Raw genomic sequence first — 25255 nt, forward strand, 5'->3', positions numbered from 1 at the left:
GTTATTTCCGTCGGCACTGAAACACCCGCTGACGTAGAAGGCGTCATCGAGGGCGACCAACATCTACTGCTCGACCGTGAAATTTGCGTCGCAAGAGGGATCGCTCGACTCCACGGAGGGCAAGTGGAAGTTATGCTAACCAACTTCAGCCAAGAGTTCAAGCACATCAACAAGGGCATGACAAACACGTACATCGAGGAAATTGTGGAAACCAGAAATGCCTTTGTCCTCTCGGATTCTTCCGCATCTACCCCGATGAGCATAGTCCCCGAACCAGACTTCGACGTAAATCCAAGTCTTTTTATGAGTAAGCAGCAACAGATCAGAAGTCTTCTCCGACGATACAAAGACTGCTTTTCGACGTCATCGAGGATTCGACAAACACCAGTTGCAAAGCATCGCATAATAACCGAAGAGAGCGCTCGACCACTCCACCCGAGCCCTTACCGAGTTTCGACGCGAGAACGTGAAGCTATTAGGCAACAAGTCGACGAAATGCTGCGCGACGACATCATCCAGCCGTCGAAAAGCCCGTGGGCCTCTCCTGTAGTCCTGGTAAAGAAAAAGGACGGAACCCTACGCTTCTGCGTCGATTATCGTCGACTGAACAAGATCACGAAGAAGGATGTGTACCCCCTTCCACGGATAGACGACGCATTGGATCGGCTCTGCAACGCTAAATACTTCTCGTCGATGGACCTCAAGTCTGGCTACTGGCAAATAGAAGTCGACGAGAGAGATCGCGAAAAGACTACCTTCATCACGCCAGACGGCCTCTACGAGTTCAAGGTCATGCCATTCGGACTGTGCTCGGCGCCTGCAACGTTTCAGCGCGTCATGGACACGGTGTTAGCCGGACTGAAGTGGCAGACGTGCCTTGTTTACCTGGATGACGTCGTTGTCTTCGCCGGAAATTTCGACGATCACCTTAGGCGGCTTGCGACAGTGTTAGAAGCCATCAAGTCATCAGCGCTCACTCTGAAGCCGGAAAAGTGCCGCTTCGCTTACGATGAGCTTTTGTTCCTAGGCCACGTGATCAGCAAATCAGGAGTACACCCCGACCCACAGAAGACAGCTGCCATCGCGAAATTCCCGCAGCCAACCGACAAGAAGGCAGTGCGCAGATTCCTTGGCATGTGTGCCTACTATAGGCGCTTTGTCAAGGACTTCTCACGCATTGCGGAGCCGCTAACACATCTAACCAAATGTGATGTCGCGTTCAAGTGTGAAAACGCCGCAGGCGAAGGCATTTCAAGAACTCAAACGACGCATGCAGTCGCCGCCGGTACTTGCACACTTCGACGAGGACGCCGATACCGAAATCCACACTGACGCCAGTAGCCTAGGCCTTGGTGCCGTCCTAATCCAGAGGAAAGACGGACTTGAACGGGTGATATCTTATGTTAGCCGGTCGCTGTCAAAAGCGGAAGGCAATTATTCTACGCAAAGTCGTCAGCGACCATCACGCGTTGTGTTGGCTAGCTAACTTAAATGACCCTTCAGGATGGCTGGCGCGGTGGAGCCTCAGACGGCAAGAATATTTGCTACGGGTGTTTTTCTTTATTGCTTTCATTTGTATGCAGCATCGGGTCGATGCTTTTTTAAGAGGGGGGTATTGACACGTGTACTTATATTTAACAGGCAACCACGTTTCGCCGCCTAACAAATGTTATCGCACAGCGCGGGACGCGTCTGCATGTATCCGAAGTTTCTGGAAAGTTATCGATGCTTCTATCCGCTGTCTGTTGTCGCCGAACCTTGTGTTATCTGATTTCATCGCGTGACTCGAATGTTATAGAGCTTTGTGGAAGGCATGCGGGTCCCAACTATTAGTCTGGAACATTCGACGACTGTTGTATAAAAGCCGACGCGCTTGACCCGCTGATCAGATTTTCGACGATCGCCGAGCGTGTTCGCCGCTATCGTTGTGCTATAAGTGTAGCCTGTTTTGTGGGCACAGGTTCGCCCAATAAAAGTTAGTTTTGTCGTTCACAGTATTGCTACTGTGTTATTCAACGTCACCACCACGTGACATTATTATAAAAAATTCAGTCCAAAAGTTTAATGTCAGTGCTCCTTTACATGTAAGCATGAGGGACACATCTTTAAAGGCATCATTTAAATCCTGTGTAAGTATTTATTGGTGAATATCAAATGGCCCTACATCTAAGGAAGTTATAGGGCGTTATGGAACAGGAAGCCACAAGATTTTTGTTGTGCGCTCTTCCTATAGAGACAATATAGGGCAGCAACAAAATAGTTGGGCCTAGTGAAGAATTCATTCAATATCTTTGCCAATTTGGCAGGTTCACTATTATTAGAGATAATGAAGGCCAAGCACCTTGAAATGCATGCCCAAACCTCATCAGCATTGCATCACTTATTTCAAATAACTTTCATTTTGTCAGATTAAAAGTTCTCAAAAACCTGCTTGACTGGTTTCAAGAACTTTTCAAGAACAGTTTGGTTCCATTCGAATGCAGCATTGTCAGTCTTTAGTGAACTAGACCCATCTTTACTGATATGCAATTAGGTAGATCAAAGCAGATGCTGTCAAAGTGCATGTGACAGAGTGTTTGGAGTGGGCATTCCTGGGTGATGTTGCCAAGAAGGGAGTTTTGAGTTTAATGCACACAGCAGCTATAGCATATGAAAACCAGCACTTTACTCATATTTTAGATACCGCAGGGCTTGCGCTAATGCTGGTCATGGTCTACTATAATTTCTACCATATATGGGCATTGTTATGACAAGTTATTTTTATTGTCCTACAATATATTCCCTCTGTGTACAATCAACATCTCTGCCAAGGACAACAGAAACAGTATGATTGGAAACTGCAGAATTCTCCATCTGCGGAGGTGGCTGGCTGATTGCCGTATTAGATGCTTTGTGAGCTGGCATTGATGTGTAAATCTCAACTCATCTGCAAGCATACAAAATAGGCTTTGGGATACTTTTACCACAAGAAGAGAGACTAGAATGACTGTTGCCTGTGACATATGGCACATACCCATGACGAGGGATCGGCTAGGATTCCCCATGAATACATCAAATAGCTTTATATTCCCACTAACTTGATAGTACATAATACTGATATGTAAGAAAAATAAACAACAAAGTAACTGAAAAACAAACGGGTATACTACGATTGAGCCACAAGGGGAAATATGGAAACATTTGTGTTCATTGTATGAAAAAAATGTGCCTAAGATGTCATCTTCCCAGCAGCAACAATATGATCATGCACAAACTAGCATTGCTCTTCAGGCACACCCCAGGCTGCTCACACCATTTTCTACAAGATTTGAAGCCCAACAGGCAAAAGGGGTGAATACCGTCAGCATAAAAGAAGAAAGTTATTCTATTCCATATCCTCACATGAAACACGGCAATATTGTTACAAGCCATTTTCACACATTGAAGGCATCAGCAATCTGATGAAGACAATTGAAGAAGCACTCATGTTCTTATTTCCATTGCAATACAAACCTACACTTGGTAATATGAAGGTGCATGTGCCAAATTCAACCGTGTACTGTCATGAGGCACATGGAACAGACATTCCAAGGAAGTGAAATATTTGTAATGCAGTTACTTAATTTGTCCAGTCAGAAGGGCAATGCACTAAATACAAAAAAAAAACTACAGGCACACTATGCAATGCTTTTGCCAAACTATCCAAAACTTCAATGTGTGCAAGTCCACAATGACCAGGAAAAGAAGTGAACAAATTTCTTGAAGATGGAATGAAAAAGAAAGGTTGCGACAATTGAGAAATGAGTTCTTTACTTTCTAGTGGCACACGGATAGACAGTCGGTGGGCACAATTTGAACTTGAACTCATGGCAGTGTTGCAGGGGCAAATACCACTCATACTTCCGAGATGCGTCGGTTACAATGCTGAGTTGGAAGGGAAACTTTGCAAATACTTCTTCGGAAGTTCAAGCATCTGACCAGTAAGTAGTTGAGCATGATCGACTAGGGGAAATATAATCAATTTCACAAATAGCACCATTCCAAAAGAACTGGCGCACTGCATTGATTTCTCAGGTGACAACTATTTTTCGAAAAGCCTCTGCGCGCGTCAATACAACCTCAGGCAGCTTAAATCTAGGTCACATGGAATCGAAAAATACAGCAGCGGGCGTAACACTTAAATTTGCTATCTCGCGAACATGAGCGAAAACTTCAATTTGAAAAGGTTTGCTCGAAAGGAAAACTCACGGCCGTACGCTGCTGCCCATCGCCAGTTGTGTGAATAAAAAAAAAAAAAACATCTGCACGATCAATAGACACTTCGTCGACATTTGAAGCAGATCGTTAGTGGATATCAAGAAACGTGCACTGGATAAGAGCGAAACATCTAACCGACTGACTGACGGAAGTAAGGCTCACAGGATAAGTTTTCTCCATCTGCACCGATAATGCAGAGTATTGTGCAATTAAATCGCCCGTAATGCGCAGCAATTACCGCACTCGATTGAACTCGCCATCGCAGCGACGCGCTATTCATTTCAGGACCACGAAAAACAAGGTATTCACCTAAGTACAGCGGCGGTTTACCTGTCGGCAAGCCCCTAACTCGCATATGACGAAAGCAAATGTCACGGAGTCCAAGCCCACGATTGCTCAAGTCAAACTGCGCTCGCGCGAATATCGCGCACGTTATACGCTTTCGACACGCACAAAAGCGCGCCAAGCGCGCGCAGAACGTCTTGTAGCCGACACGACGGCAATGGCTAATCTACGTTCGAGAGTAGCTCTTTCAAAAAAGTAAAAACAAGCAACAATGTGATGTCACATTCTGCCACGGAGGAAACAAACTAATAGCGTCCTCTTATCACCTTGCCCCGGGGTTGCTCCGAAACCAGAATGGTGCGCTTTGCCCCGCCGTGGTGCCGCTCTGCGGAGGGTCAACATCGAGGACAAAACTGCACCCTGTGCAGGGTGCTTGCATGCAGCGCTACTTTGCCCCTGGCGCGCAAAACGTGCGCGCGCATATTTTATTGTTTGCAGATGCTGAGCATCTGCGGCAAGCGCTCGAACCTTGTCAAACTGCGTGCTCCGACATACCTGGTTGCAAGCAAAGACCAATGGATTTTATAATTAATCCTGACGACCCGTTCAATGAACCTGTCCACTTTCGGGCGCTCTTCACCGCACTGTTTTTGGACGAGGTCGAGCAGCATGTCGTCTTCGCTGTCAGACGAACTTGAAGAATGCTCATCGATTGCGGCAACTAGCAGCGCTTCCTTTCTCATTGCGGACAAATCCACTAGCTAACTCCGTCAACTCCGTTGCAACGTACCGCAGCTATCGGGCCAGAGCGTCCGCGGTTCTGTAGTCGGCATTACGCGCGCACGTCGCGCGTCCCGCAGTGCTTGCTGGGATTGCACTCCGGCGCACCGCCGATTTTCTCGGTGCGAGACGGGGCAACGGAAAACCGCTCCAACAGGGTGCGCTTCCAGTGATCGAGGATGGTCAGTGCGCACCGGTGCGGTTGATCGAGGATGAAAGTGAGCACCAAGGCGCCCCGGTGCGCACCGGTGCGGGTGATCGAGGACGCTATTAGTTTCCTTCCTCCGTGCACCCTGCGAAAAAGAGTTGTTCTCCTTTCTCACCTTCTCTCAACTCACGCATGCGCAGCGATCACGGAGCCCTCGGGGGCGATGTTCGGGTGAGTTCCCACCTTTCCGGCCAAGCTTTTCCTCTAGAGTTGTTCTACCAACTCTATGTGGAAACCCCCGTAGACACTAGCGCCACATTTCCCTCTAGGGTATGTATTTAGAAACTCTATGTGCCCGTCCTTTGTATTGCGCTGTTTTATTCTTACCACTAGTTCCCCAACTGGCCTGCACTTCTACAATTTTAAAATGGCAAAGCCACGCAGCACTCCGGCCACGGCGCAAGGATGTTAATTTATCTTTATAGCAAAAAGGGACGCTTGTAGTCACCTCTCTAATTATCTATCTACGTTCATATCAAAAGACTTTTTCACTCCAAGCGTGGCCTCCTAAAGTGCAAATACAATTTCTGACAGAGTTTCTCACTACATTACCTAGAGGGAAATCTGGCGCTGCTGCGCTGTGGTATGCATGGGAACATAGAGTTTCTCACTATGACAGTAATGTAGTGAGAAACTCTATGCATGGGAATGCCGGTATATTGTGGATTCGGATTGGCATCGTTCTCGTAGAGACAGGACACCTTGAAGACGCGCTTGGCAAGTACCGTTCCGTCTGTCACAATGATTCATTTTCTACTAGAACAGCACGTAAAAAGCTGTTTTAGCTTTATTATTACGCGAAAGCATGTTTTGTTTAACTATAAGAACTTGTTATTGTGTGTACGACTACATGTTACGTAAAAAGTATCAGCGGGCCGCTAAAGTTAGAGGACAGACGACAAGGTTTGCGCTCACTTTGAAACAGTTGGTCATCTGTTCTGGCTTTTCTTCGCTTGGTCATGCATCATGGGTGAGTAAAAATGTATTATGCGTGAATGGAAACATTTTATGAAGATTTTACTGTGAGAACGCGTTATTTGCGTAGCCATATCCACGTTTTAGACGAAGCCTCTTACAACACCAGCCAACAGGAGCCTCGCAGACACATATACCGCACGGAGGAAGGAAACTAAGAAGAGGCCCTACCCCCTCCGCGCGCTAGGAAAAAAGTGTGGCGGAAATGACGTATAGGTTCTCATTTTTTTTGCTGCTTTTTTATTTTTTTTTTGTTGTTGTATGGCCACGCTTTTTGGGCCACAATGGCGGCGTTGTTATGGTTTTGAGCGCTCACACGTGTTGCTCTGGTAGGTTTCGGGCCGTGGCAAAGGCGCTGAGTGGGCGAGTTTGCGTTAGTCACCGTGTCTTGTTGCGCTGTGTTACCTGCACCGTGCTCTGCCAGATGTTGCGCGAGCGTGCGCGACACCACGCGCAGCGCGGCGTGGTTTCGCGAAAGATGTAAACAAGAGAGGAGGGTGGCCCAAAAGGCGGAGCATCGCCATGAGCAACGCCAAATTCCGGCTTCACTTTTGCTTCACAAAGAGTGACGTCAGGGCCTCTCCTTACTTTCCTTCCTCCGTGCGTATACCGTCATTCCCATGACGGCATGGTGCCCCCTTAAGAAACTCCCTTAGACGGTGGCGCCAGATTACCCTCTAGGTGTTATAGTGAGAAACTCTATGATTTCTGAGGCCACGCTCTAAGATTCTGTGATGGGACGACAGCTCTCGAGAGCCATGCTCAGTGATAGAGATGCATACGCAGGTAGATACGACGCAAATCGAAACTGAAACTGCGTGTCGTTAACATGACGTCATGGTTCAACGAAAAGGGGGTACGTCGTTCTACTACCTGCGTACTGCAGCGTCGTTTACGAAGCAAGCCACGGCGTGGCTAGAATCGCGCTGGTTGCGTCGGGTTCTCGGTGCACCGAGTAGCTGACGATCGGTGAGCACTTGGCCAGTAGCCTGGCGCGGCGTTGGCTTTTATGGCTGCCCTCCGACTATTCTCCGAGTTCCACATCGGCTGTAGGTCGATACCGGGACGATGCAGTTTCCTCGGCTGCCATGTGCTGCGCACCGCATCGTCGCCAGCGTTGACGACCGGCCGGCGGCTCAAGTCCAGCGCATCCCCGGCAGCACTCGATCGGCCAGTGAGCACCGAGTTGCCGCCGCAGCGAGACCCGCTGGACCTGAGCTTTAACGACGCCCGGGCAGCCTACAAAAGCAAGTCGACTGGCGAGCTACTCAGAGCGTACGTCGTGCTCAAGCTCAGCTCCAGCAACTGGATCGTCAACAACCACCAAGAGGTCAGTGCCGTTCATCATTCATACGTGCGCTCGGTGTTGTTTGTTAAGACCGGTAGGCAGGCGGACTCGGCGTGGTTCCGACGGAGAAAACGCAGAGTGGCAAATGTAATGTTTCTGGGTGCAGCTGACGCGGTCATTCCGCTGGAGAGAAAGACTTCGCACCAGCCGCTTTAATAACCTGCGCTTCGTATCCTAATTCTCCCTGGATGGGATACCCGTTGCCGCAGCACGCATAAATAAATAAAATAAAGAAATCGCAACGAAAAAGGAAAAGTTGCGTATTAATGGGTTGGTCAGTCGTGTATGTAGCCGCCACGGTGGCTCGGCATTCTAATGCGACAAGGTCGAGGGTTCGGCTCCCGGCTGTATTGCGATCGGGGAGGAATGCAGAACACGATTATACTTTTTGATCCGTGTTAAATAAAAAAGAAAAGCCAGGCCTCTCAAATTTATATCCGAGGCCCTTCATGCCGTCCCGCATATCCAATTTGCTGTCCTTGAGAAATCGCTGCATGCTTACCTTGTATTGCGTGTCAACACACCGCCACGAAATATAAACACGATCAGCCCATTTTTTTCAAGTTGGCTATATTCACTGAGCACCAAGAAAGGCCGTAAGCGTTATTGTCAGCTTAAAGAATGCCTTTTGACTTTGCTTGGTTGTGCTTGTGTCACATCTTTCAATTTTGCCATATGAAATTTTCTTTCTTTCTTTATTTCTTTGCTTATTCAAGGCACATTTGGTACAAAATAGCCTTGGGAGACATGGCTAAAGGCTGAGCAAATGCCTGACTTGGCCATGGCACCCTGGCAGCAGTGCAAATACAGGAAACAGTGCAAGTACAGCACCAGAGAGAATTTTAGACATTGTGAGAACTCATATTCTTCAGCTAGCAGACTGTGTGAGGCTTCTGCCATAAAATTTACTGCTCTCATTTTACAGTCAATGAACAATAAATGTCATCACATATGCATCAGACAACTCACAGAACATGCATTGAAACAGTACTGCACCCTGAGGAACCAGCAATAAACAGTCTAGTCACACGCTGTGGCTTTAACAGTTAGGAATGCATCTTGATTACGAACAGTAAAACAGTGCTAAACAACAGGATGAGGAGAGGGACACAGACACCAGTGCTAACAACCAAGTGTCCTTATTCTTTCAGTCAGCATATATATACTCCGCTGCTATATCAAAGCACAGAAACAATAGAATTCAGCATGCGCAGGGGGCAAAAATGCAATTAATGCGATAGGAAGGCAATCTCCTTCGGAAGGAGGGAAATAGAGGGAAGGCTTACACATGCTTCGCCGCTAAAATGAAGTGGATCCACCAAGTGCATCCTTGCATCCACCAAGTGGATGCAAGCTTCGAAAAGCAAGTAGCCACGCAGAAGCTCGCAGGTTTCCCGGTACCGCTTTTATTTATTTATTTTATTTCCAATATTGTTAGCCTTTGCAGGCTGTTACAGGAGGGGGGAAAAAAGGATTTTCCATTAACACGTAACACCAGTTCCGCAATAAACAAACAATTTACGCTCAAATGATTCAGTTGTGTGCATTTCAATAAATACATATGCGTCAAGTTTGTTCCAATCGACTATAGTTTTCACAAGAAAAGAAAATTTGAAGGTATCAACGCGCGGCACATAGGGCATTACAGCATGAGGGTGACCTGTACGTGAGGACACTCATCCAGGGGGACGCAGGTATAGTCTGGAGTCCAAATTGAATTTATTGTTATACAGTTGGTACAAGAATTTCAACCTGGCTATTTTTCTGCGCATTGCAAGTTCGGGCAAACTGGCACGAGATAATAACGCAGTTACAGACTGCATCCTTTGATAAGCATTAAAGATAAACCGTGCGGCTAGTCTTTGAATTCGTTCCAGTTTATATATCAAGCCCACTTGGTGCAGATCCCAGACTATACATGTGTATTCCAGTGTGGGCCGTACAACTGTTTTGTACGCCTTGAGCTTTACCTCGGGTGTAGCATCTTTCAACTTTTGCCTTAACAGACCGAGTTTGCGTTGAGCAGAACCACAAATGTTTTGAATGTGTGCATTCCATTTCAAATTGTGCGTGATTGTGACCAAGATACTTAAGCTTACTAACATGTTGAAGTGGGCTATTATTTATTCTGTAAGAAAAAAGCAACGGGGTTTTCTTGTTAGATACAGTCATGTAAGCTGTTTTATCGAAATTAATTTTCATGTCCCACGTAACACACCACTAATAAATTCTTTGCAAGCATTCTTTCAACAACACTTGATCCTGGACATTCTTAACGCAACAGTACATAAGGCAATCACCTGCAAATAGACACAGTTCAGTGTTAGGATGCAAGTCATTAGCAATGTCATTTACATATAACAGAAACAAAATTGGTCCTAAAACCGAACCCTGTGGCACACCAGATAAAACAGGTAAGGAGGATGATCTTTCGCCTGCTATTTGAACATATTGCTTTGTATTTGTAAGGTACGCATGGATCCATTTCACAATTTGTGTATTAACTCCAAGTTTATACATTTTCTCAATAAGTTTTGTGTGACACACCTGGTCAAAAGCCTTCGAAAAATCAATTGATGTAACATCAATTTGTTTGTTGTTGTTAACTGCGACGCCGAAAGCATGAGACACCTCAAAAAGCTGCGTCATTGTTGACAGACATTGGCGAAAGCCATGCTGTTTACTATAGAATAAGTTGTTATTTTCTATATATTCGACCAGATGTTTCGATATTATGTGTTCTAACATTTTACATGCGGAGCATGTAATGGAAATTGGCCGATAGTTTTCCGCCAATAACTTATTGCCCGCTTTAAATATAGGTACGATGCGTACAAGGAGCCAATCTTCTGGCACACCTCCGATACGAAATGACATTGCAAAAATCCTAGACAAAAAATGTGATATCCATTCACAATAACGCCTTAAAAACTCATTTGGTATCTCATCGGGGCCACAAGATTTTTTGGTATCCAGTTTTAACACCAATGCTAGAATGCCTTCTCGAGAAAGTACAACAAGCCTGAAAAGAAAACAATCGGCAGTCACTCAATCTGAGAATCGCTCACGGCAAATGGTTGCGGTTATCCCATATGTGCACTAGGTTGCGCATAATCTCAAAAAGGTTGTTAGCAGGGCAGGCGTCAGGTTGCTGTTCACTGCCAGAAGTAAGGTAGCCTGTGCCATCAAGTCAATTGTCAAGTTCCATCAAGTCAAGAACAGCAAAAAAGTTGTAAAAAGCAGCACAGCCAGAGGTTTGTTGGTGGCTGTTCTGACTGTGTGGTTTATAAGATTCCTCTTTCATGCAAGCGTTTTTATATCGGTCAAACAGGGCGGTGCATCAATGACCGCATGCGCGAACACTCAAACAAAGTTCGAAAACGAGCCAGAGTTAACCAGTTATCACTGCATTATAACGAATGCGGTTGCAAGCCGTCTTTTAAAGATGTGACCTACCTGTCAAAATACCGCGATGACTGCGCACGTCTTATTTCCGAAGCTTTCCACATTCATATTAGCGGTGAAGCATGTGTAAGCCTTCCCTCTATTTCCCTCCTTCTGAAGGAGATTGCCTTCCTATTGCATTAATTGCATTTTCGCCCCCTGCGCATGCAGAATTCTGTTGATTCTGTGCTTTGAGATAGCGGCGGAGTATATATGTGTTGACTGAAAGAATAAAGACACTTGGTTGTTAGTCAGCACCGGTGTCTGCGTCCCTCTTCTCGTCTTGTTGTTTAGCACTGTTTTACTGCTCGTAATCATGAACCAACTAACCCACATGCGTACTCTTAATGCATCTTGATTAACACCACTCACACTATCGTGACTGTCAAGGTATCAGACAGACAGTGCCACTTGTTTCATAGCGTGACTGTCAAGGTATCAGACAGACAGTGCCACTTGTTTCATAGAAGTTCCATGAAGTGCCTGTTTAAGAAGTTTTGGGGCTTGGGTCTAAGTTTGCTTAATGGCCCAGTGATTATGATGATGATCATAATTATTGGTTAGGATGCAAAATATTCAGACCGCTACAGGTTTTGCCCGCTGTTTTCAAGCTTATGCTTGGATACAAGGTTAAATACCTATGAACACACACCAGGGCATCTTGATATAACGATTGCTACATTTCAGCCTTGAGAAAATGTTTCTTCTGTTGGGCCATTATGTAAGGCTTATTGTCTAACAGGCATGTTGCTATTATTAAACCTGAAGTTAGTCACAGATCCACAAACTGCTTGCTCACCATCACCCAGAAAAAAGAGAACTGCGTGTTGTAAATTAAAAAGCATTTAACTTGTACACGGACACTTTATGTTGCTGTGCATATGTGACATACAACCTTGGCAAATATGAGAAAACACATGCAGTAGGAGGGGAACCCTCGTCACTTATGTTGGCAAAGACAGAAGAGGAAGGTTGCTTGCGGACGTTGGTTGAGCAAAAGAAAGAGAGCCCTTGTGCAGGAAGGAGAGGGTTCCTCCTTGCACCACACATTGTTTGCTTCTATATCGGCTACGCCTAAAATATTTTTAAAAATTCTTGTGGTCGAACGCTCCCTGGATGCTTTACAACTGCTATTCTGTAACGAAAATTTTGACATGGCCTTAGTGAGAGGCCTTTTAAAATTGTAGAGAGGCCAGTCAAGTAACTACTTTTCAGGGGAATCCCTGGCAGTCAGCGGGGCCCAGGGCTGCTGCCTTCTTTAGTCCGTAGCTTAATCTGGCCCTGGTTCTATGGCACACCCACAGCTACGCCTAGAAATTTTATTGACAATTGTAAGAGTGGCTCACACTTTAGGCTGTGTTTTGGTTTTTACTGAATGCATGTTTACTACCAGTGACTGACAATGGAAAGAATTCAAGCTCCTACTTGTGCATTGGAAAAGCTTAAATATGCTGTACTCATTCTCCCAGGGCATGGAAGCTTTCAGGGCACTGAGACTGGAAAACAGTGATGCTGGAAAAAGCAGTGTCAGATGCTCAGTGCCAAAATGTTAGCTTGTAACACCTCTGTTATTTCAAACATAGAGTAGTGAGGGACGCGTTTGTCATAAAATTATTGGAGCAACTGGAGTGTGTTAATCGCAAAACAGTGATGTTCATGCTTGTTAAATATAAAAGTTAAGGTATTGGCTTATAAAGATGTTATTAATTCATTTGAAACTCATGGATAATTATCTCTTTTTTCACAAGTGTTTGTTTGAGAAAAATTAAATTAAAACTGCCTAATTATGTCCATCCACTCACAACGGAAAGGATTTGTCAGAGGTGCTCACCGTTCATCGGCTCCTATATTTCCTTGAATGCAAATAGCTTTAAATTAGTTTATTTTCAAATACCATTGCAGATTGGAATTTACTTACTGTCAATACTCTTGTGGCGAATGATTTTGCTACGTAAGTTGATGAATGCTTTTCTTGCTGTTGATTTCTTCACATTTTCGTCATTAAACAAAGCATCTCTCATCTCTCTGTCATTTCCAATTACATTGCAATGGAGCCCTTCCTTAGTGTGAGCATTGTCTCACACTATCTTTAAATGAATAAATGGAGTGTGCTTACTAAACACATTTTGAAAGCCACAAATTGCATTGTCCAGTCAGCCTGTAGCCAACAAGCTCGTACAAATATTTAACAGAGCTGAATGAGCAACACTTCCTGTTTTGAGTTGCAGAGCTCTCTCCGCATTTCTCAAATATGCAAACGGAACATGACATGTTGTGAAATACATTTATTTGGCTCATGGAACATTTACTCTGAGAACAGATAACATCCATTCTTAGTTAAAAATTGGGTGGAAGCTAGTATTGCTTTTCTGTTTAAGTACGTCTTCTACAATGGGAATACATCAATGCAGCAACGTTTTTGTTTATTATTATTGTAAATGGCTTCAACTAATCTGCATACATTTTCATCAGTAAAACTCTCATGTAGTGAATGCTAAAATCACCCTTTACATAAAATTTGGTTACAGTGACTCAAGCTATCATGTGTGACTAATCGTGATAATACTCGAAGTCATTTTTGTGGACTGGTAGTACTGCGGTCATAGCAGTTGTTGGCTGTATGTTGAGAGACGAGACCACGCTGCAGGGCCAACACACAACTTTAGTAACCTGCTAATTTATGATGTTGCCCAATTACACATACAATGCTTTATTTGAAGACACTGCTTTATTTGAGTAAGTAGCTGTTAAGAAATGAATGAAGCTGATGTACTACTACTTGAACTAACAACTTCTACTACTGCTATATAGCTATATGTATAGCTATATATATATATGCTATATATATAGCTATATACTGCTACTATTGTAATTATCTCATCTATATTCTGCAACTTCATGCTGTCTCTTCGTTGTAAATTGAATATAAGCTATACTTTGCATGGTCATGTAGCACAATTTCATCGGACATCCAAAACTTGCTAATAACACTTATCTGCAATTGCATCATACTTGGAGGGGTTACACTATAAGAAGGAATAAAGAAGGCTAAAGTGAAAACACTGACATTTAGACATTGAGGGGCAGCTTTAGACAAGTTGAGACATTGTATTTTATTTTCTCCATCAATGATCGAGCCGTTGCTGCCATATGAATGAAAAGGTAGTTTTGAAAGAATATTTAACAATTCTGAACTGATGTAGCGTTCTTGTTTTGGAGATTTCGAGGACGGCCGAGTTAGCGTTTCTATCGGGGGCTGATATTTCTAACAGCGAGTTGGCTGCTTGCTTAAAGGTATACTAAAGAGCAATTTTAAGTCAATTTATAAAAATAAAGAGTTCCTTCGAAACTATTTTCGTTGACCGTGCAATAATTGGTTGAGTATTGGAAGAGTAAAGGAAGCTCCAAGTGCCATTTATTGAATTTCGCATTGGTGCGTCAATGTGACGTCACGTGTTTCAACATTTTTTCTTCTTTTTCTCACATTTTGGCTGTCCAGTAAAGTTTCTGAAACATGCAAGGTTCAGTCTTTGGCTTCGTTAGGCGTCACGTGACGCATGTTGTCGCGACGAGGTGTAGGAACTTCAAGGCAGTGTAAGGGGCCACCGGACTTTCGTTTTTGCATCTTTTATGGTTTACCAAGGAGCCTCTTCTCACCAGGCTTTTTTTTTTATTCTAGGAGGGTAATTTACTAAAACATTTCCAATGACTGTTCTTTCAACTATCCCTTTCAAGTATGCACAAGAAGCTAATATAACCTGGAAAACCTTGCTCCAGGTGTACGGTGTCTGCATCGTGCTTATACGCATAGCACCGCTGTTGATCGGCCGCAAGGCCAACCGACGTCTGATGCGCTCTGGCCGTCAACCACGATTGACGAGCTGACATTTCAAGAGACTGCGTAAGCACCATGCCTTGTAGGCCGCACTCTATGCGGCGCTGTTGGCGTTTTCGCAGCGCGCTGATCCCGTGCATTCGTTCGGAGTGGAAAAAACAAACAAACCGATTCGGGGAACGTAGTTGTTAAAAATGGGCGCTAGAGGTGACTGCTCAGTGCAACTCGCCTCTTGCAGTCGTACTGCATAATGAATGCGCTGTTATAACGGTGACAAAAAAAAAAAAAAGGCGGACACCAGCGGGGGTTGGAACACTCTGGGCTCGTTGGTATTGACACAAGGACAAATGAGCAACAGCGCGTTGAAAACGAAGAAGGAAGACGTGGACGCTGTGCTGTGTCTACGCATTTGCGTTGTGTCTCGGCTGGTGCTTATTTGCCACGAATTAGCGGTACGCTAACGAACTGGAGGATTCAAGGCGGCGTTCGATTTCTTCGAAGCTGGCAGGTAACATTAGACACTCGCCGCGTTACTCACATAACTCACTCTGATTGCTGTATTGGCGTCTTCGAGGATGACTGCTCTATCTTGTATTCTACCGATACCTGAACTGGCAATGCGCGTGTCGACTTCGTCCGCATCCCTCGCCTGCCCCCCCCCCCCCCTACCAGGCACGTACGCAGGATTTTTTTTTCAGGGGGGGGGGGGGGGGGGGGGCAACCCAAGGCATCTTTTGTGCGCAAATAAGGGGGAGAGGTACCTTAAAATACCTCCCCCCCACTTACACTAGTAAATTTACTAGTGTGAATGTGAATAATGCCCACCGTTCGCCATAAGAACGCACAATCCCGCAAGAGAGAAATAAAATAAGGTGTGCCTCGCAGGTATACGCCTGTGAGATAGAACTCTCAATTGACAAACAAGGAACCACATCAAATAGGTTCGCGCAGGAAGAACACTGCCAAGAACAAGTAAACAAGCGAAAGCGTAAAATAACGATTTCTAGTAGCGTTCTTTAAAATTAGCTCGGAAGAAATACAGAGAAATACATATTTGCGGAACAATCCCCGTTCTTTTGGATCCCTGGTTTACTGCTTACCAAGTGCCCAAACCGACTGGTATTGTTATTTGGGAAGTTGCGTAACGATGCGTGGCTGCCAGCAGTGGCGTAGCCAGAAATTTCGTTCGGGGGGGGGGGGGGGGGGGCTCAAGTTGCAGCTTGGCCTCCTCCTCAAGAGGAATCTTCACCTCGGGTGCTCATACATGTAGAAGGTGAATACATTTTTCTCGGCAACCACTGCACCAAATTTGACGAAGTTTGTTGTCATTAAAAAAAAAAACTTAAGCTCTACTGACTTCTGGTTTCGAATTTATCATTTATTTGTCAATTTTTATTAAAAATGGCAGAAATCGCAAATTTCCGGAAAGCGAAACTGTTATGTTCAAACCGCTGTAACTCAACAATGAAAAATAATATCACAATTCCGTGTATCGCATCTAATAGTACATCTACAGCGGACGAAATCGATATGTTACTAATGAATCTAAAAAAAAGTTTAGTATTATCGACATACGGCTTTTGCAGAACCCTTGTACACCACGTAACCAATTCACGTAAGGTACAAATTGACATACCATATTTGGCCACTTCGATTATTATAATAGATGCCGTTTGAAGAATCGCGATATCTTTTCTTGATGCAGAGCTATAAGTTTCTAAACGTCGTGCTTCTATTTTTTTTCTCACTTTCGAATTTTTCAAGATCTTTAAAAAACATTCTGGCCCTAAATCGAAATTACGTTTCCAACAGACACTAGAATTTAACTTTCTCTCTCAACTGCAACAAATTTCATTAAAAGCAATCCAGGGGTTATCTCAGAAAGGCATTTCTACGTTTTACATGTATTTGAATAGGCCGCGTAGGAGTTGGGCCCGAGCTAAAGCAGTTCGAAACCAGCAAACCAGTGCATGCCACTGATATGAAAAATGTAAAGGCCACGAAATTAACAAGTTGAGGACAAATATGTTAATGAAACTTTGTCATTGATGAACCTTGTTTGCTTTTTTGTACATATGCAACGGCCAGTGAAAAATCTCAATGACGCTTTCATTTATTCCAGTGTACTATGCAGGAGCAGCTGTCACCAGTCGTGTATCGGGAGTAGTTGCACCGAAATTATTGTCCCAACTGAGAGCACGTATATACATACAGCCGTTCTGCAAAATATACCAGGGCGAGTCGAATGAAAGTGAGCCAATGCGAATATATGACAAACTGGGTACTTTATTTAACAGCAGTCTCCATAAGCATTTCGACATTTGTCCTATTGACTAACGAGTCTGGTGATACCCGTCTCATGAAGCTGCTTGGATTGCTGCTCCAAAAAATCTGCAACTGACTCTTTCACGTCATCGTCCGACACGAATCTATTTCCCTTGAGCTGTTTTTTCATTTGTCCCAAAATGTGGAAGTCGCAAGGCGACAGGTTTCAGCTGTATGGCGGATGTTGCAGAGTTTCCCACTTGAACTTTACTAGTTTTGTAACAACCACATCAGCCACGTGGGGACGGGCATTGTCGTGGAAGAAAAATTAAATTAAATTATGGGGTTTTACGTACCAAAACCAGTTTCTGATTATGAGGCACGCCGTAGTGGAGGACTCTGGAAATTTCGGCCACCTGGGGTTCTTTAACATGCACTTAAATCTAAGTACACGGGTGCTTTCTCATTTCGCTCACACTGGAATGCGGCCGCCGTGGCGGGGATTCGATTCCGCGACCTTGTGCTGAGCAGCCCAACACATAGTCAATTTTCCACGTCGTTTGTTCTTGATTGCGGCACGCAGCCGATCCATCGTTTCACATTATCGAAACGATTGATAGTCTCTCCGACTTTAGCAAATTCCATCAATAATGGCCCCTGACGATCGAAAAAAAAAAGTCAACAACACCTTTCCGGTGGAAATGACGGCACATGCTTTCTTTGGGGGTGGTAAATTCTGAATGTTTCCATTGTAAGCTTTGCCGTTGTGTTTCAGGCTCGTAGTAGTGTCACCATGGTTCCTCCTAGATGACAATTGCAGACAAAAGGTCGTCACACTCGTTGTGATACCAGATCAGATGAGTCAAGGCAGCGCAGAACCTGCTTCTGGCGGTGGTTCAAAATCTTCGGCATCCATTGCGCACACAAGAGCCGATGACCGAGATGTTCATGAACTATGGCGTGAACCGAACCGTGACTGATGTTCACACGCTCTGCCAGTTCATCTATTCTTATTTTCCGTTTTTGTCTCACCAGCTCATCAACCTTTGCAATTTTGTTGGGGGTGATTCCACGGTGGCTTTGGCCCGGTCTTGGATTACCTTTGCAACTCTCACCTCCTTCTTTCAACCGTTTGCTGCAACGCTTCACAGTGGCCAATGAGATACAATGTTCAACGTACACGGCAGCCATACGGCGACTTATTTCTTTTTTGGGAAACACCTTCAGCTGTCAAAAACCTCACGGCACTACGCTGCTCAACTTCTGAAGCGTCCATTACGTCACGCAACCATGTTCAACCCAGTATATGAGAGAATTAAAGAACACTAACCCTCACACCTGCGTGTTACTTTTGTAAATGCGAGGTGCCTGTGTGCTACGCGCATGCGTAGCACACATAATGAACCGAACCATTATTGCGCGAGGTGGGTAGGCTCACTTTCATTTGACTCACCCTCGTTCATTAGCAATTCGAAGATACAATGAAATATACAAACCCTTGATAAAGGGCCAAAAAAGTGTCACTGGAAAGAAAGTTCTCTGCACGTATACGCAAAACCTTGCAACAAGATATTTAAATATACGTATAAGTCTCCAATAAATTTACGTATCTAAAAAAAGTCACTGTATATAATGCGTCAAATAAGGAAAATAAACATGCTGCCCAATCAGATTCACAGGATTCTAGATCCCAGCCCCATTCCATCCACTCCCCCCGATGTATTGCGCGCGACGGAAGGCGACGCGCTTGCTCCTGCTTTTTTCCTTTGAGCACACAAGACTGAGCCACCATCATCGGCTCAGCCATTCCACCCCCCCCCCCCCCCCCCCCTATTCTTTCACTTGCACAAAGCATGCGGCGCGCGGTCCCGACGTTATCGCCCTTAGACTTCATACGAAACATGAGGGCGACGGTGACAGCAGCAATGCGCCTGGAGTGTTCATATAATTGCTATCGCAATAATATAATAATAGTATCCGGCAACTGAAGCGTGCCGTGGCCGATTACTTTCCGCAAAAGAAGTAACAAACTGTCACCATGCGACAATTCACTGCGCCGCAACAATGTATTCTTTTTTTATTTGTGGGGCGAGGGCACCGAAATGAAAAAAAAAACGCAAAGGAGAATATGTTCGCCACAATCCAATGCCTACTTTGGGCACCTAATGTGGCTACCGAATAAATATCGAAGAAAACGTGAGACGCTTGGTCCACCGAGAACCATACGCATAGTGCTCGGTATTCTACACCGGCGAGACAAGACTTTCTGGAGAGGTTGCGCTCAAGCGAACGCGGTGCAATCCGTCGAGTCTTCACAGTGATGGCGTTGAGCGACCACTGTTTCTTTTTCTTGTCTGCTAGCCAGAAGGCCAGAGAAAAGCAAACGCGCACCGAAGTGCGCCGCGCGGTGGTCGGGGCAACACGAGAAAAACGCATGCGCTCTAGATGGTCCTGGCAGCCTGCGGGTAGGGTAGCGAGTACAAAAAAAGGTTTAGGAGGCTCAATGTGGCCTCACGAATAAAAGTCAAAGTAGAAAAAATAAATAACGTAGTTACCTTGGCTGGCGTTAGTGTCTTGACATGGATGCTATGGCGAGGTGAAAAAAAAAAGGTATTTTTTGTGCGACATGACGGCGCAAATAACCCACCACAACTCTTCGTCTCATCGGATCTCGCTACGTGTTTTGTCAACTTGTCTGATAGTGTGTTGATTTGGCTTGTCTCGTTGTATGTTCCGATCTAAGACTTTAGAAAAGTCAATGCACCTTTGGCGTCAAATGTTTATAACAACATTAAACCTACAAACTTTCGCACTTGAATATCTGAAGCACAACTTTGGAAATGTCAATGCACGTTTCGCATCAAAAGTTTATGAGAACTTTATGCCCATAAAGTTTCGGAATTTAAATCCACGCGCTCCGTTGATTCCGCGGTGAGCCCGTTTGCCATCAAAACTCTTTTGAAAATGTGTGCTCGGATTGGGCTCCTGGCGTTATGTGACTCTCGGGGCATGGGCGTTGCCTCGAAATCCAGCCCGAGTTCGCAATGTTCGCGGTGAAATGTCTTTTCGAGCGTGAAAAAGACATTCAAGACAAAATCCATAATTATTTCCGGCGCCGGGGGTTCTTTGGTCGACGGTGCATGGACAGCACGAAAAAATTTCGGGGGGGGGGGGCTGAAGCCCCATAAGCCCCCCCCCTGGCTACGCCCCTGGGGGGGGGGGGGGGGGGGGGGGTATGCCGCTTTGTTTCGTTGATTGCAGCTGTATGCCGCTTTTGCCGTTGATTCTCTCCTGTTCTGGATGTATGTCTACGCATTACATTAAAATAATGTGCCCGGATTGTCTCCGGATTTATTCTGCAGCAGACACAGGTCTCATTCCCTACGCGTGTTTTTTACCCTGCAGGGCTTAAAGTCTCCCTGGAGTGAAGGGGGGGGGGGGGGAGGGCCCTCACATGGCGGTGACCAGTATAGCTCGCGCTCAGTGAGACACGCTCGTATATGTATAATATATAGCTGCCGTTATATAGAATCCACGTACCCGTTCGTGGATGAGTGAAGATTGACCTTGGTTTCTTAAGGTTACCAGTAACTCTCATTTCTTAGTTGAGCAGTATGTATGCTGGTTATAACAAAGACGCATGCATTTTGTACCCTTATGTAAGAAACATGGTCAACCTTCACTCATTCACGAGGGCATGGGCGGAGAGTTTTCATTTTTCCAATGTGTGCGTGTTAAAATCACACACACATGGTTTTTCGGAGAAACTTCGTGTGTCCTTGAAGAGCTGTTCACTGAATTCATGGCCTCATATGAGAATTTACAAGACCTCATAGAGGAGCGAGTTCAATTTCACAGCCTCAGTCCTCTCCCACAACCAAGAATCTGGCGTCTCTCGGTGGCGTAATCTTCCTTCGTGCAATTGTCGTATGCTTCGCTATCACTGATACTGCTTCGCCTTTCCGGCGAAACTGCAGCCTCTCTGTCTTATTTTTTTTTCTTTTTCTGTGAGTCCGAGTATAAGCGCTCCTGCGCATGACTGCTGCTGATTCTGATTTCGAGTGAACTTACAGGGTGCCCCGACTATCACGCACCAAGACTTAAAGAAGAGCAATTGCGTTATTCGAAGCAAACCTAGTGTATATTGTTTCCAATAAAGTGGAGTAGCCGCCAGTAATTCCTTGTTTCATGAAATTTAATTCGACAATTGCAATTATTTAACTAATCAAAAGGGGGTCAGACAAGGAGACACAATCTCTCCAATACTATTCACTGCGTGGTTGGAAGTATTCAAGCTATTAAACTGGGAAGGTTTAGGAGTGAGGATCGACGGCGAATACCTCAGCAACCTTCGGTTTGCCGATGACCTTGTTCTGTTCAGCAACACTGCGGACGAGTTAGAACAAATGATTGAGGACCTTAACAGGGAGAGTGTAAGAGTGGGGCTGAAGATTAATATGCAGAAGACAAATATAATGATGAATAACCGGGCAAGGGAACAAGAGTTTATGATCGCCGGTCAGCCTCTAGAGTCTGTGAAGGAGTACGTTTACCTAGGTCAACTAATCTCAGGGAACCCTGACCATGAGAAGGAAATTCACAGAAGAATAAAAATCGTTTGGATCGCATACGGTAGACATCGTGAGCTTTTGACTGGAAGCTTACCATTATCATTGAAAAAGAAGTATACAATCGGTGCATTTTAGCGGTGCTGACATATGGGGCAGAGACTTGGAGACTGACAAAGAACCTTGAGAACAAGTTAAGGGCCGCGCAAAGAGCGATGGAACGAAGAATGCTATAGGCATAACTTTAAGAGACATAAAGAGAGCGGTTTGGATCAGAGAGCAAACGGGTAAAGACGATATTCTAATAGACAGTAAGAGAAAAAAATGGCGCTGGGCAGGTCATGTAATGCGCAGATTAGATAACCGTTGGACCATTAGGGTGACAGAATGGGTACCAAGAGAAGGGAAGCGCAGTAGAGGACGGCAGAAGACTAGGTGCTGCGACGAAATTCGGAAATTTGCGGGTGCTAGTTTGAATCGGTTGGCGCAGGACAGAGGTAATTGGAGATCGCAGGGAGAGGCTTTCGTCCTGCTGTGGACACAAAGTAGGTCGATGATGATGATGATGAACTAATTCGAGAAGTACTGTCCTAATTGTCAAAGTGTCAATGAGGCATATTTGCAGCCACCCACAGGCACCCCCAAATGGCATCTAACTGCTGTGTTTTCAGCGTGCAATTTTTTTCGACTGGCAAACAAACTTCACGAAATATGAAAAATGCCGTTGTGACTGCTCTCCTACCCGCACAATAAACCTATGGCCTCAGATAAGCTGATTGAAAGTAACTGCATTGCCTGTCGCAAATTCGAAGAGGTGGCGCATCGCCTTGACAATTGTTGCTATTGTTGCTATCTCTACGTCACACTTATTATTCGTCTCTCAAGGACGACTGATCACATCGATAACGAAAGCTCGTTGATAACGGGGCCGAAGCGCCGTTTTGACCATGCACGATATGCTAAAAGCAATGTCGTAGGCATATCATGATTCAACAGCCCGGCTTTGCTCGCACCGCATCGACAGAGTGCGCGCGAAGCTATATTTCGCGCCAGAAACTTGCTTTGGACCAAAGCCAAATTAAAGTGACGGTTTTAGTTTTTATGACAGTTTATACGCGCTGCAAAAATAAGTTCATGACATCAAATAAAAGCGAAATAGATAGACCGGGAAACGACCCACGTGATGTGAAAAGGCTAAACCGGTGCGTTCAAGAAAGAAAATAACCACTTCTAAATGAGCCGAATTAGCAATTGGGACGCCTGCACAAAAAACAAGAAAATAAACATCAAATTCAGTGTGCCCTTATTATCTATTAATTCGTAAGCGCCGTTGAACACGAGCTGCTGCCTAGAGGACGTGTTCGGATAGGTCTCCTTCTGCAGCTACGCAGTACTGAGTCCGCTTTATCACATCTTCAGTGGCTTTCTTGATGACCGACACTTGAATTCTACGGCAGACATCCGTTATTTTTGTCTTGAGGTAATCTGACGTCCGTCTTGATCATGTAAGCATTATCTGTTTTTCGCGAAGTTCAATCTTTGACCTTTGCGTTTGTAATTAACCCCAGTGCGATAACTCCCAACTCGGACGCTGTAGGTATTTATAATAACAATAATAAATAATAAATTTGTCACATAACCCCAAAGAAAGAAATCCATTGGAGAGAGGTCAGGTGACCTAGCCGGCCAATTTACAGGCCCGTCCCATCCAATATATTGTGCATGAAAAGTCGCATCCAGCTAGTTTCGTGCTCGGCTGCTGCTGTGTGCATGGTGCTCCATCTTGCTGATACCGTAGAAGTGGAAGGCGTGAGGGCGGGACTTCGCAGAGAAGCTCATTCACCACTCCTTCAAGAAATTCGTTCACGTAACGCTGTCCAGTCAGTGTGTTATCGAAGAAGATGGGACTGATTCTAGCACCGGTGTAAACTCCGCACCCCACATTGAACGAGCACTGGTACTGGTGCCGATTACACTTTACCCAGTGTGCATTGTAGTCACTCCAATAATGCGCATTATGCAAATTTACCTGGGCGTTTCCGTGAAAATTGGCTTCATCTGTGCACGTGATGTTGCTCAAAAAGTCCGGTGGCTCATCGGCTTTTTGGAGGACCCAATGCGAGAAATCTAGACGATTCTACAGGTCCCTATCTTTCAAACATTGGTGCTGGTTAAGGTGGTACGGGTGAAAGGCCGTCGTTTAGAATCCTCCAAATTGATGACCTGCAAATGGCTACCTGGGCGCCCACGTCCCGCACGCTAGCATGAGGGTTTGGGGCAATAAATGGTAGAACATCCGTGCGTAGGACTCAAAGATGGAGTCCTACGCTGCTATTTCTTGAAGCTGCTGTTTTGTTTCAGCTTTTCGTCATTTCTGGTGATAGTCGATACGTTTGGTCTACCGCCACACTTCCATGACTGATATATATTTGCGGCCTTCTTCTTGTTGTCATTCGCAGCTCCCAAGGCAAGGATAATTTTTACCTTCTGCTAATTAGAGAATGGAATGACGACTGGGACGAAACAAAACGCACCTTTAAACGTTTGCACTGACGTTGTCAATTCACTTTTGTGGTGATAGGTTTTGTGGCAAAAGAACCATCCGTGCGCTATAGAAAACAGCTATCAGGGCTTGTTTTCAACTAACACCAAACGCAACGTGTTACTTTGGCCGAGGCGCGGCAGATGAGGCACTAGCTGGATTGCGATGTTTTAAAGCGAAGCTGTACATGGGTAGCCGATTCGTCCGTCCGTCTGTCGCCTGTACGCCGAGAACACCTCCGGCGCATCCCCACGCGAATGCACGAAAAAAAAAAAAAGCGAAAGAGAGGCACGCGATTGGCTGCACCAGCAGCGACGTCGTTGCTCTCCGTTGCAGCCAAGCGGGTGCGCAGCAGTTTCTCTCAGGCTCCGACAGGTGTAGGCCACGCGTCATACGCACTCTTGAGGAGCAGGCAGCTTTCGATTAGCAACGCCGCGAGCAGAACCGGGAACGAGCTCGTCTACGCCGTCCCGATGCTGCAGCCCGGGCACAAGAACAAGCTCGTGCAGCCGAGCGCAAGTAGCAACTGCGTACCGAAGATCCGGCAACCTACCAAGCCGTCGCTTAATGAACCGTCGGGATTAATCCAGTGATAAACACCGGGGCTGCACGTTTCAGCTTTGCTGGTTAACCATCTGTACGGAGTGCTTGGGAGGTGATTTTTTTCTTTATTTCCTTCATTTTGTTCTGGCTATCTCAGAAGGAGCCTGTTCGAGGGCGCTGCTTTATGATGCGGGTGGGAGCGCAGTCACGTGGTATTCGCCATATT

The 25255-nt window shown here is 45.3% G+C and overlaps 1 protein-coding gene across 1 annotated transcript in view; it reads left to right on the forward strand.

Moving 5' to 3' along the window:
• The first annotated feature begins 7227 nt into the window (after positions 1-7227).
• The window catches only part of slgA (proline dehydrogenase slgA), a 339042-nt gene continuing 321014 nt past the window's right edge, over positions 7228-25255 (forward strand). Inside the window, exon 1 of the mRNA XM_050183796.3 lies at positions 7228-7814. Within this exon, the coding sequence (XP_050039753.1) occupies positions 7494-7814 (321 nt within the window). The 5' untranslated portion in view covers positions 7228-7493. The remainder of the gene's footprint in view (positions 7815-25255) is intronic.

Source organism: Dermacentor andersoni, chromosome 3 (assembly GCF_023375885.2).
Source record: "Dermacentor andersoni chromosome 3, qqDerAnde1_hic_scaffold, whole genome shotgun sequence".
In the NCBI taxonomy this organism is placed as follows: domain Eukaryota; kingdom Metazoa; phylum Arthropoda; class Arachnida; order Ixodida; family Ixodidae; genus Dermacentor; species Dermacentor andersoni.